Below are 14,412 nucleotides of genomic sequence, written 5' to 3' on the forward strand. Positions count from 1 at the left end.
ACTTGTATGGTTTAAATGAACCGTATTAATTAGTCCAACTTGCATTCGATCGAAATTTGTTTTTGAGATTTTCATTTTGGACTTAACAAACAACAACAAAAAACTTCACCCTAGACATGACCAAGAGCTTACAGTCCCTGGACCTTGACTTCTAACTTTCTTGACCGGCCTCGGTGGCGTCGTTGTTAGGCCATCGGTCTACAGGTTGGTAGGTAATGGGTTCGGATCCCAGTCGAGGCATGAGATTTTTAATCCAGATACCGTCTCCAAACCCTGAGTGAGTGCTCCGCAAGGCTCAATGGGTAGGTGTAAACCACTTGCACCGACCAGTGATCCATAACTGGTTCAACAAAGGCCATGGTTTGTGCTATCCTGCCTGTGGGAAGCGCAAATAAAAGATCCCTTGCTGCTAATCGGAAAGAGTAGCCCATGTAGTGGCGACAGCGGGTTTCCTCTCAAAATCTGTGTGGTCCTTAATCATATGTCTTACGCCATATAACCGTAAAATAAAATGTGTTAAGTGCGTCGTTAAATAAAACATTTTTTTCTTTCTTTCTTTCTAACTTTCTTACGCCTAAGAATTGCCACAGGTTGACATCTCTGTCACTGCCAATGTATATACACAGGAACTGATTACTGGCGACATACGCGCCGCTACTGCTATGCGTCGCTGACGTGATGGTCTGTCACCGGCATAATTCGGCCGAACGCTCTCCACTCATGGGCGTCGATCGGTGGGGGACAGAGGGGACGCGTCCCCCTCACTTTTCAACGCCGGGGGATAATCTATATAAGTGTCCCCCCACTTTTGCGTTTAGCAAACGCAACAACACCACCACCACCAACAACAACAACAACAGCAACAACAAAAAACAAAAATTAAAAGTGTAACCACTAATGTGTAGCTTTATGATTTTCATTGCCATTCCTTTATCACACCCCACACACACCTCCCTCCCCCCCACACTTTTAAAGCCGGATTGACGCCCATGTCTCCACTTTGTGAAGTCGTGTTCGCAATTTGGAACTGATGAATTCACGATATTAACGAGAACCAAATGAACCTCCAGGCCCTTCTTTCTTTCCAGTGCAGCAATTTTAACATGGGACTGGGATCTAGACTGTGTTTAGGAAGGTTGAGTCCTACCCCCCCCCCCCCCCCCCCCCGACATGCTCCTGGGTATAGACGTCTTCTACCCTCTACTACCTCTCTCTCTCTCTCTCTCTCTCTCTCTCTCTCTCTCTCTCTCTCTCTCTCTCTCTCTCTCTCTCTCTCTCTCTCTTCTATTGCTTTCCAGTGATGGGAACACTTTAGGCACACTATGTGTCAATAGACGAAGTGGTGTTAAAGTGTGGGCCTTAAAGGCAAAATTATTGATATTTGTCGCCATTTCGTATTCAATCTACGAAAATTAACAGCATACCGATTCATCTGGCCAGGCTGTCAGCGGCAGCCGAAAACTGTCGCCCACACCAATGCTATCTGAGGAGTCTGACCCCCTCAGACATTAACAAAAGCCAATTTTCGTATTCCGCAAGCGACATCGTAATCTGTATAAGTGGGCTGTTTTGACAGATTGGAAAAATGGCCCACTGGATCAAACATGTTCAATTTAATGGAGTGAGTAGCATTTTCCATATTCGTGAAGAATATTTAGGACAAGTTCTGACATGCTGATCAGAGTAAGATGCTATTTCAAGCATGCCCGCCCTGGGCCGAATTTGTATTGTGCTCTACGTACGCTGTATCGAGGCTGGGCAGAAAATGTATTCTTAATGTAATTTGTAACAGTCCGTCCGTCCCTCCGTCCATCCATACACCCACATGCCCGTATGCTATCGGGACAAACTATAGAACACCAAATGCAAGACAGTAACAGCAAATATAATTTAATTTTTAATAAAAAAAAATAAAAAAAATCTCCTTCCCCACTCTCCGTCCTGCAGTTCGTCTCTGAGTTAATTCAACGAAACCGCATGTTAGGCGATCCTACTGCATCAGACATGCAGTTTTGTACGCAAATAAAATAGAAAGAAAGAAAGAAATGTTTTATTTAACGACGCACTCAACACATTTTATTTACGGTTATATGGCGTCAGACATATGGTTATGGACCACACAGATTTTGAGAGGAAACCCGCTGTCGCCACTCCATGGCCTTTGTTGAACCAGTTATGGATCACTGGTCGGTGCAAGTGGTTTACACCTACCCATTGAGCCTTGCGGAGCACTCACTCAGGATTTGGAGTCGGAATCTGGATTAAAAATTATACGTTTGATTCGTCGCCTGTGCCACCATAGCTCGACAAAGCATAAACAACACCTGTTGTCAGTTTCAGTTAACACTTGCGTTTGCCGATTTGAAATTGTAGGGTTAGTCTCAAAAAATTAAAAGAGAAATCTTGCGCTGTACGAAGAACGTTCGGTTGCGGATACGGCACTAGAGTCTTTCGTTAAAACCGGTTTGATCTTGACAACGTAGTATCGACACTCGTACCTTCCTATTTCAGAATAGTTTGTATACTAGTAACACATTAATCAAGGATATATTTATTTAATAAAATATACTAACGTAGACAATGAACGTTTTCACTGCGTGTTAAAATCAACAAATTCAAATAAATATTCTTTCATTTGGAAAGGGTAAAGTTGGGTGGGGGTGGGGGTGGGGGTGGATGGGGGGGGGGTGTTTAACGACATCAAAGTTAGAGCATATTGATTTAATAATCATCCGACGCCATACAACCGTAAATAAAATGTGTTGAGTGCGTCGTTAAATAAAACATATCCTATCCTTCCTTCCATCTGCTGTTGGATGTCTAACATTTGGTAATTTTGACATATAATCTTGGAGAGGAATCGGATAAATGTGCAGGGGGAGGGTATTGGAGGTCGAAACCCTTACTTGCCCAAGCATAAAAAAAATCGAAATGTGTTTTCTGGGGGCATTGGCCCCATATAAACTTTGCTCAACACAGTCTATAACCCCAACCCCGCTGAAATCCCTGCACACGCGCCTTGGAAACCCGCTACATTTTTTTGGCAAGGGATCGTTTATATGTACCATCCTACAGACAGGATATCACAAAATAGATTATGTGCATTGTACGAAGAAAATGATATTGGAGATGAATATCACTACTTATTTAAATGTAATTATTTTATGAATACACGCAAAAGGTTTATAAAGCCATATTATTATAAAAAAACCTAGCACTCTTAAATTCAAAGAACTGTTTAATTGTAATAGAATAAGCACTCTCCGTAAATTGTCAAAATTAATCTCTGAAATTACAAGTAAATTTAGTAAACCATAGATAAACATCTTCAATATTATTTTATACTTTTAAAAGTACTGACTTATAAAAATATCTCTGCTTTATTTAAATGTTCTGTCACCATGTGTCTTCTTTTTAAAATGTGTATATAGCTATTTTGATTATGTCTGTATATATTCGATGAAGAACTCCTGTTGTCATCTTTTCACTGTAAATAACTATTGTAAAATATATCCTAATATGCTGTCGTTTGACGGCCTGAGTGAATGAATGAATGAATGAATGTTTAACGACACCCCAGCACGAAAAATACATCGGCTATTGGGTGTCAAACTATGGTAATGCAAATAAATAAAGTGATGATCAACATCAATATAAAAATTCAAGGTTTAAACAAGAACAGTGTAAAGAACTGTGCAAAAATACAAATACAAATATCACAGAAATTTACGGACACCGAATTTTACTCTAAACTTCAATTTGTGCTGTATTGGCCATTCTCAAAGAGAATGTTACACCCCTGCACCACGGTGAGGTTACAGCATGCGCAGGGGACGGCCTGAGTGAATCGAAATAAAGTTTGAAAGTTTGAGACCGCGTGAGTTCATGCATATCTGAATGTGAGCTTGGACCCTTCCATTCTCTGTCTATACACGTCATCACACCACTGGTTCTGCGCAACAGTAAACCAGTTCTGCCAATCTTTTACATTGCCTGTAACAGAGGAAGCGTAGCGTAGAAAATAAAACAGATGTAAGACAAATTCATACAGTGCAGAAATATTGAAAATAAAATTAATACAAAAAATTTACAAATATAATAGAAATGCAGACATTTTTTTAAATGTAGAAAATAAATATAAAAATGTTTTAAACATTATTAATAAAAATTATCTTTTAAATCCTACCTAGAATTAATTTTAAAGTTTGTAAAACACTTTGATTTCTATTGAAAATTTTAAAATAAACTTTACCTTGATGTATGTATCGTGTTATACTCCCTCCTCCCGACAGGTCCTTACACTGTAGTTTTACATAATAATATAAATAATATTTTCATATACTAGTCTTACCTTTTGTGACACCCAATAGCCGATGTGTATTTTTGTGCTGGGGTGTCGTTAACATTCATTCATTCATTCATTCATTCATTTACCGGCCTCGGTGGCGTCGTGGCAGGCCATCGGTCTACAGGCTGGTAGGTACTGGGTTCGGATCCCAGTCGAGGCATGGAATTTTTAATCCAGATACCGACTCCAAACCCCGAGTGAGTGCCCCGCAAGGCTCAATGGGTAGGTGTAAACCACTTGCACCGACCAGTGATCCATAACTGGTTCAACAAAGGCCAATGTCTGTGCTATCCTGCCTGTGGGAAGCGCAAATAAAAGATCCCTTGCTGCCTGTCGTAAAAAAAGAGTAGCCTATGTGGCGACAGCGGGTTTCCTCTAAACAAATATGTGTGGTCCTTAACCATATGTCTGACGCCATATAACCGTAAATAAAATGTGTTGAGTGCGTCGTTAAATAAAACACTTCTTTCTTTCTTTCATTCATTCATTCATTATAGATAAAATTACAGAAACTATTACAGAAATGTATAACATACATACATACATACATACATACATACATACATACGAGTACGTAGAATATGACCATAAAATTGTAGCATGTAAATATAAAAACGACTACTATTACATATGCAATACATTTTCTTTCTTTCTTTTCTTAGAATACTGGAGTCTGTATATTAAATTATTCTTGTCAATGTTTCTGTAATATTTGTAGTAATTCAAAACAGACTTCATCTCCCAATAATTCCATACGTACGAAAACAAATTTATATTAGGAAAGAAAAACACGTTTAATCTACGACAAACATTATGACACTCATTCATTGGCGATGAGTTTCATTATCGTTTTGTTTGTAATTGTTTGTTCATGATTTAAGGGTCCAGTATATACATTCATATTACTATAAACGACCAAGCACTTATAAATTTAAATAATTAATGAACAGTAATCGAATCGGAATATTAAAGAAATTAGCATATTTTATAAATGTAATTATTAGTAACTTTAAACGTCCCTAACCAAACCAAACCAAACAAAAATATATAATTATTATTACGATGATATATTTGCTTTTAAGCACTTCTTGAGTGTTCTGGAAAACCCTAGTCTGATTTTGGTCAAAATTGGGTTAGGACCATTTTTGGACTTACTAGGTTTTACCTCATCATATAACACATGTAAGAATAAGAAAATCATCCGTGGTTTCACGAATTTTGTAATGGTAAAACCTAGCAGGTCCCGAGTATTGATTCATTTATTCAGCCAAAACCTAGCAAATTGAAGTAGGGCATTGTTCTGATACTTACCAGGTTTTTCGTGAACGCATTCCTTACTATTTGTATTGGCAAAGCCTAGTAAGTCGAACTAGCCAATCATGACGCAGGAAACACAGTCACATGATCTGTCATGGCAGCCCCCATATAGAATCATGATTTCTGTAAAACGTTCAACAATGCATGCTAAATAACAGTTATTTAAACTCTTAAAATAGCCTCAAGGGGAGAGCTGATAAACATGAAATTGGACCAGATCAATGCAGGCATCAGCATGTCGGCCTGCATGATGATGTAGGCCTACGACGTGTACATACACCCAGCTGTTGACAGGGCAAACTGTGACACCTGTCAAAAAGGTGAGCAGCATCTACTATCGGCAGAAAGGGCAAGACGTGCATATCAGGTTAATGCATCTGAAGAATGTCCAGACAACACTGGAATATTTGCAGCTGATATACAGCGCGTCCTTTTATTACCCAAAATGACTATCAAAGAACACCTATTTGTGAGTAGGTTAGTTGGTTTTAATGAGACCTTTATTTCTCTTACAGGTCCTGATGATTATGTCATACTGTGGCATGAGGCGATTGCGGGTAGGCTAGGCATAAATGTTGCATCTGCGTACATAAAATGCATTAACCTTTCAGCAAAAGAAAGTGTGGTATTTTGGGCAGACAACTGCACTGGCCAAAATAAGACTTGGGCATTATTTACCTCTTTGGTCATGTGCGTCAGTCAACAATGGGGCCCCAGAAAAGTCACCCTCAAATACCTAGAGAGGGGACACACATCCATGCGAACCGACAACGTCCATAGGACTATCGGAAACAAAATGAGGAAAGCCCCAGAAATCCTTGATTTTAAAGATTTTGTTGATCTGTGTGCCAGGGCCAGCAAGCACACTTCAACAGTAGTTATGCACTACAACGACTTCCACTTTTTTCAAAATGGGCATAGGACCCGCCAAAGCAAGAATGTGCAGTTGCCACTACTGGGTAGTATTTCCGAGGTTGAATTCCGTAAGGGTTATCGATCACTCTTTTACAAGCAGAATTTTGGTGATGAATGTGCAAAAGTCGAGATTTTAAAGCCAAAGTTTGATATCCTGACGTTTCCGGGAGTAATGGTGGAGCCGAGAGGCATCCCTGCAGCGAACAAGCAGAAGCTCCTGAAATTAGGCGAGTGATTTGTCCCTGCAAGAAGAGGTTCTGGCTAGATCTGCCCAGTAATAATGCTAGCCATGACCTTGTGGAGGCATTTGACTGATGTAGCCATCGGTAGAAATTATGTAACCCCCCACCCCCCACCCCACCCCGTCAGGCATTCAATCAACACTACACCAAAATCCTTGACAACCCTTACTAGGTTTTTCCTGACGGGTGGCCCAATAAAACTAAAATGTCCTATTTGTAATGACTAAACGGCTGCTGAAGTAAAAACTTCTGACTTTGCAAGACTGCCAAAGTGCACTATAAAGGGAAAGCTCTTCAGTGAATATATCTGACTTCGCACTAAAAACTGCCAAATTTCACAGAGCACGTTTCCATTATTGATTAATCCATTAGATTTTGGGACATTTATTTTTATTGTGCCACCCTGTATAATTATGGAAAAATTGGACTGATGTAATCAACATTTTGATGTGGCCGTGTTCAAATTGGTCTTTTGTGGGTAAAATGTACATTTTGTGAATTTTGGCGAATTGTGGTCCTCTCCCAAGGTCTGCTGGTAATAATTGAGAGGGGGTTTCAATGACTGGTTGTGTATTTTATATTTTGTATTTGCCCTGGAGTTCAGTTAGATCGGCAGTTTCTATTTTTTCAAGATGTGTGGAATAAAGAAACCAATTTTATTGACTTGCTAGGTTATTGTTGATAAACTGTGCCATAACTGTTTTCATTCAAGGCTGGAAAAACCTAATAAGTCAAGTTGCGATGGAACTGTCAAACTAAAAACAAAAACATGTTTTCCCTAATTTACTCTTCCTAAGTGATGAACAAATAATCACAAAGCAAGTTGTTTTGATAAGTGGCTACTTAATCATGGCAGGGTGTAGTTTTCGGTCAGTATGTCAAATTCAGATTTTTCTGACTTATTAGGTTTTTCCAGAACACATGATATATATTTTATATATAGGTTATATCTACATTATATCAACCTTTGGTAAGTGTATAACGATGTTCTTAAATATGTATATGTATCTAATATATTTAGAGTTTTTTGTTATATATATTGTTCTTATGGCATTTTATTTATTGGTCTTTGTATATGTGTATTATCAACCATCTTGTCACGTGAATGTTATAAATTGTGTATGTATATATTCCTCCTATGCCATCGTGCAACGGCCTGCGTGTAAATAAATTAGTGTCTTCTCTTGGCACAAACACGCTGGATATAGAGGCACTGATGTTCTATAAACAGTTTCTAAAAATTAACTTAAAGTGTTATTTTCATCTTCAAAAATCCTTAAAGGGACAGACTAGTTTCAGCTTGTAAACATGGACACTATGTTTAGTTAATATTCAAACCTGCAAAACATTTGGATAAAGTTATAACAAGAGTCAAAAAGAAAGTGTGTGATGTTCAAATGAGGACATACCGTCTAAAAATAACTAAAGCTTGTTTCGATAACCGTTACTTCTCAGACGAATGCGCGTTTTAAGAATTATAAAAAAGCATATTGGGGTATTACAAAAAAACATGGATTATCAGAAACACTTCAGGTGTATGAAAATATATATTCTAAATAGTAAACTGTAAGTACTGCTAATTTAAAATGTCAAAAACGGCTTTAATAGTAAAACATATGTCATAGTGGTTAAACACTAGGGTCTGTCGCTTTAATGGTTCAATATATCTGACAATGGTAAACTCAAGACAGTTCCTTTAAGTGATGCCGCTTAACCAGTACCCCACCGAAACCGGTCACTTGCATGCAGTAATTACCTTTTCTATAAAACCCTGCCGATCCTTCCTTCTAGAGAGATTTCAAAGCATCGACTTTTGCACCATGGATTCTGAGTCTGTCCAGTTCGCAAGCATAGGCGATCTGAGAACACAGCTGTTCACTCCCCTCGACGCCGATGGCTTTTGATAGTTTGTAGATCTCTCCGGCTGGATTCTTAAAACAGAAATTAAGATTCAAATGCTCTACGTGTAATGTTTTTTGTATAGCCGAGTATAAAGCAGTAGTCATTAGATTAGAAAACAATAAAGAGGAGAAGAACAACGATAACAAAAGCAAAACCAATCATATTGATGTGTTTACCTTTGATTGACACCCAATAGCCGATCTATATTTTGGGGTGTCGTTTAACACACATTCATTCATTCAAAAGCAAAACCAAATATAAAAGCAAAAACAAAAACAAAAGCAAAACAAAAACACAAAACAAACAACAACAAACAAAGCCCCCACAAAAACGCAATCAGCCAACCAACCAACAAAAAAACACAAAACAGAAACAGACCCCCCCCCCCCCCCCCCCCCCATAAAAATAACTAGAAAAACAACAAAAAACTAAAAGCATTTGCAACATTTCATTTAAAATATTACCACTTTCTTACTTCGAGATGTGCAAAAGGGAAGCAACTCTGATTAAACCCCTAAAAAAAGGCAACACATCTCATTATTAAAGGGACATACCCTAGTTTTTAAACACTAAGGCATATTTTTCACCTAGAGCATAGTTTCAACCCGTACAAATGGGCACTTAATTTGTTTAATTTAGAAACCTTTAACAAATTTGGATAAAACAGAGTGAAACAACAGTCTGTAACGTTGGAATGCTCTTAAAATAATCATTACTTTTCAGATGCACGTACGTTTTTAAAAATATGAAAAATGCATTGTGTGATATTAGCAACACCAGGATGACCAGAAACACTTCGGTTCTACGGAAATGGATAATCTAAACAATAAAATCTAAGTAGTGTTTGATTTCAGTAATCATAAACGGCTCTAAGAGTGAAAAATATGTCTTAGTGTATAAAAATTAGGGTTTGTCCCTTTAAGTATTCGGCACTCAATTCTTGAACAGCCATGATTAATACACAGCACTTAGTGTTCTGATTTAAACACAATGAAATTAAGGGGACAGACCCTAGTTTCAGCCCATGGAAAAGAACACTAAGTTAAGTTAATCTACAAACCTGTAACACATATGGATAAAGTTACAATTGAGTGAGACGTGTGTGTGATTTTGAAATGGTGACATACCCTCTAAACACAGACTAAAACTCGACTCCATAACCGTTACTTCTGACGCACGTGCGTTTTTAAAAATATGAGGAATGCATTTTTTGATTTTAAAAACACCAGGATGACCAAAAATACTTCGAATGTACGGAAATGGATAATCTGAACAATAAAACCTAAGTAAAGTATGATTTTAATTGTCAAAGACGGCTCTAATAGTATAAAATATGTCCTAGTGTTTAAAAACTAGGGTATGTTCCTTTAAGAGGCTGCGATAGTCGTATTTTGTCTAAAGCGACTGTGATAGTTTAATCTGAGATTGTAAATTATGATGAGCATTGACAACATTTAGTCGACGTATTGTAAAAGAGTCTCGTGAGAAATAAACAAAACCTCACATAGGTTGTTTTCGCTTCCTATTTATGGCACGAGTTTATTTTGCGCAAGAATATATATACCACGAGACCGTGTAGCTTTCGAGTGGTATGTTCTTGCGCAAAATAACAAATAGCAAGCGAAAACAATGTATGTGAGGTTCTGTATTTATTACATACCTTGTTTTACTTTTTACAAATCAGTTTTTAATTTAATGTCATAAAATTACACTTTCTTAAATCTATGATCAATCCTCCTTTCATGGATTTACATAATATTAAGAATTATACTCTGCGGTAATTTGGTGTAATGTTTCAAATACGATGTGACGTAATTTGTAAATCATACATGACGTCAGTAACAAAACGGGGCTAAAATAAAAAGGGAATTCCCCGTCTAGATTGCACATATGTGTGATACAAGATAAATTTATCACACGGTTTGAAAATGTCTTTATCACAATAGTAACACTGAATAGGCATGCAATAACGTTTTGTTTTTTAACACTATGGTTTTCCGTTTAAAACAGAAACAGGATTTTTTTTTTTACTTCACGTGTGGTCATGACAAATATATTTTTAATGATAAAAATATGAATAGCATATTATTTTTTTTCAAAGAACAAGGCACCTGTAAGTGTTTTGATAAATCTAATATTTAAATGGACATTCTTTAGTTTTCTGCATTGTAAGATGTTTCCGAAAAATAAAATATTTGTACGATTAAACTTACATATTAAATATATTTTCTTGTTTAGAATATCAGTGTCTGTATATTTAATGTGTTTCTGGCTGACTTAATATTTGTGAGAAGCCCAAACTGGTTTTTGTCTTCAAATAATTTCGTACGTACGAAAAACAATATATTTTAGGAAATAAAATGAAATTTAAACTCGTACAAGTAGTAGAACAATCAGAAACGGTTAATATACAGCCGTTAATAGTTTATGCAGAAACATATATTTGATATGTAATTATAATAGTTAAAAAGTCTCTATTAGTCAATAACATCTTTAAAATTGCAGCAAACTCAGGAATGTCCCTTTAATAATTAATTATCCAGAGTTGTCAAACATGGAACTAAGAAGTACAGTTTATAGAATCTGAACGATATAACCGTAATACACGGTCAGGGCCCTGGCACGGTGGAAGCATGTAGTAGAGGGCTGACTGAAATCGAGGATGTCATGGGGTTTCGGGGTTTCGGGTATATGTTCCCACGGAAAAGTTTGAAATCTACATGTTCTGAAATGCAATTTCCTGTATTCTACAAGTACAATTCATCTCTGCCTTAAGATTCACTTTCAATAATGTCTTTGATTCAGAATTATTATCAGTCCCACCACCCCACCACCCTTCTCCGCAGTGCCTGGGACCCTATTTCTGAACAATGCAGAGCTCAATTGACATTTCACAAAATTGACGTTGATTCTAAGAATCTCTAACTAGTACCTTGTTTATAGAAGGACAGACACTCAAGAGGAGATAATTCACTGGATATTTCATCCCTCTTGCACCGCCACACCGAGGACTGCCACTCCGGAGGATAATTCACTGGACACCGAGGACTGCCACTCCAGAAGATAATTCACTGGGCATTTCATACCTCTTGCACAGCCACACCGAGGACTGCCACTCCAGAGGAGAACATTCGCTGGACATTTCATCCCTCTTCCACCGCCAAAACGAGGACTGCCACTCCAACAGAGATAATTTACTGGACATTTCATCCCCTTGCACTGCCGAACCGAGCACTGCCACTCTATAGGAGATAATTCACTGGACATGTCATCCCTTTAGCACTGCCAAAACGAGGACTGCTACTCCCAGACTAGTTTAAACTAAATCAAGATTACTTACGCTTGTCCTCGATGAACGATTCTTGCGTCTAGGGCCAGGATCCTTCAAATTCGATTGGCATGAAATCTCTTAAGTGGTTTAGGATTCCTCTGCAGGTAGATAATGGGTCTCTCGTCAGAACAATGTTCCACAACTGATGAGGCGATGCGACATATTTTTGCTTAATATTTTAGTTTATTTTAATTTTTATTAAGTATGGGTTACACAGAAAAGGTGGGTATATTTGACACCGAAATGAATGGCATATCTAAATTGAACTCAGAGAATGCACGTCTTAGTTCATGCGCGATAGCATTTTGGCTACCAAATGCGGTTTCACGTCATAGCAAGAAAGGCCCGGCAAACATCGATGTCAAACCGTGGAGGGGGGGGGGGGGGGGGGGGGGGGGGGGGGGGGGGGGGGGGGGGGGGGGGGGAGGAGGGGGGGGGACAGGTGACGAGCGAGGGTCAAAATCAACGCGCGCGCTGACCAGAGACCAAACATTTATTTAGTTTGGCATTATATAAAGACAATAAAGGTGACGAGCATGAAATACAAATGAATGTGTCTACAATATCAATGTCTGTACATTCAGCGCATTATTCACCTTTATAATATTTGAAGTTGCTCAAAAATCGACGTCAAAACAAACGTTAACTTTGAACATTAAAATGCTTACCTCCCTTGGGATAACCGCCTAGCAATATGTCGGTGTCCGTAATCTCCATGTTTCTTATCAAAGGGATTTGTTCCGCGTAGGAATTCTTTAATGGAGCCGGTGGAAGCCACATTTCTCCAGTATCTCCGACGTTGAAAGACATTCCGCTTTTTAGGGTCACCTTTGTCTTAACAGACTTGATTTCTGATTTATCTAACATTCTTCCTGAAACAAAATAATTAAGCTATGTTGGACATCATTTTCCACAAAGCGCATTCTTCACACGTGTGACAAATATTAGGTCCAACAAGGCTATGGTTAAAGCAGACCGAGTACTCTTGACTGTAATGAGAGCTAAACAGATATTTGGACAGCTATTGTGCTGAAACGAGAGCGTCATAACCGTCCAAATGTTCGTCTAGCTCTCTTACAGTCAGAGTACTCGGGCTTTGATTAAAGGTGAACATTTGTAGTCCAGGGCACCGTTCCACGAAGCGATCTTAGCCCTAAGATCACCTTGAGTGTATAGCTACCTTATTTTTTAAGGTGATCGTGCTGTGAAATTGGGCCCAGAGCCCCATTACACGACGCAATACTGGCACTAAGATCACCTTAAAGTCGCAGGTCCTAGTTTTAACCCGTGAAAATGGACATTGAGTTTGGTTAAACTACAAACCTGTAGGGTGTATATATATACTACCAATCAATTCCCATTGACGGCAATAGTAACATATGCGCTAAAACTCCTACCTGCAGCATATCAATCGACATATACACCACAGATAAAAATACTACCACCCCTCACCCTTACAGTGAATCAGAAAAAGATGGGGGTCAAGCTGCTCATTTGAGAGATAACGGGTAGCGTCTATGACTACCCTAGTCCCAAACACAATTTGAGTACTTTTTTGTACAGGTACCACATACATGTTTCAAGCACATGGCTACTTGACACAATGCTACTAGGTGAAATAAAATTACATACATTTTTTGCCCAGATGAAACTTTGTTTTTCTTTTAAACCAGAACAAGACTTGTGGTGTTAACTGCTCTATAAAAAGTTTGACACAGCCGAAGTTATTTGGTCTAGTACTACTTGTGACACCTTTGAATAAAGTTACAATGGATTGAAACGTACGTTTGTCACAAATACGAAAAATGCATTTCGTGGTACTAGAAATATCAGAATACTTTGGATGTACTGAAATGGATAACGTAAACAATAAAAACTGAGTAATGTCTGATTTCAATTATCAAAAATAAAAAATCAGCCCTAATAGCGAAAGCTACGGGAATCGATCCTAGATCGATCGCGCATCATGCGAGCGCTGTACCACTGAACTACGTCTCGCCCCAAGTGAAAAAGACACTATAGTGTTTAAAATGCATACGTTAAATGCATAATGCGTTTATGCCCTTATGATGATCTTAGCGCTTACACCGTTGGGACTGACCTGGAAATTAGTACACTGTAGTATTAATGTCATTGTTTGTTATTGTTTTTTTTCTGAAAATAGTTCCCTCATGTAGTAAGCAACAACACGCCCCCATGTATCCCGTATGTGCTATGTGTTTAAATTGCTGAACATAAAATTTTTTAAAATTACATTATGGCAAACAATGAGGTGGCCATATTGAATTTAAGCAAATTAGGCACTGTTCCACTGGTTTCATTTTGGAAGACTGTTTTATGTTTTTGGACCTACCTGG

At 38.1% G+C, this 14,412-nt stretch overlaps 1 protein-coding gene across 1 annotated transcript in view; it reads right to left on the minus strand.

Moving 5' to 3' along the window:
• Positions 1-3,933: 3,933 nt before the first annotated feature.
• LOC121389655 (sulfotransferase 1C2-like) overlaps positions 3,934-14,412 on the minus strand; it is a 46,851-nt gene continuing 36,372 nt past the window's right edge. Inside the window, exons 4-5 of the mRNA XM_041521303.1 lie at positions 8,579-8,753; positions 3,934-3,993 (exon numbers count right to left, since the gene is read on the minus strand). Of these exons, the coding sequence (XP_041377237.1) occupies positions 8,610-8,753 (144 nt within the window). The 3' untranslated portion in view covers positions 3,934-3,993; positions 8,579-8,609. The remainder of the gene's footprint in view (positions 3,994-8,578; positions 8,754-14,412) is intronic.

Source organism: Gigantopelta aegis, chromosome 15 (assembly GCF_016097555.1).
Source record: "Gigantopelta aegis isolate Gae_Host chromosome 15, Gae_host_genome, whole genome shotgun sequence".
Classification (NCBI taxonomy): Eukaryota; Metazoa; Mollusca; class Gastropoda; order Neomphalida; family Peltospiridae; genus Gigantopelta; species Gigantopelta aegis.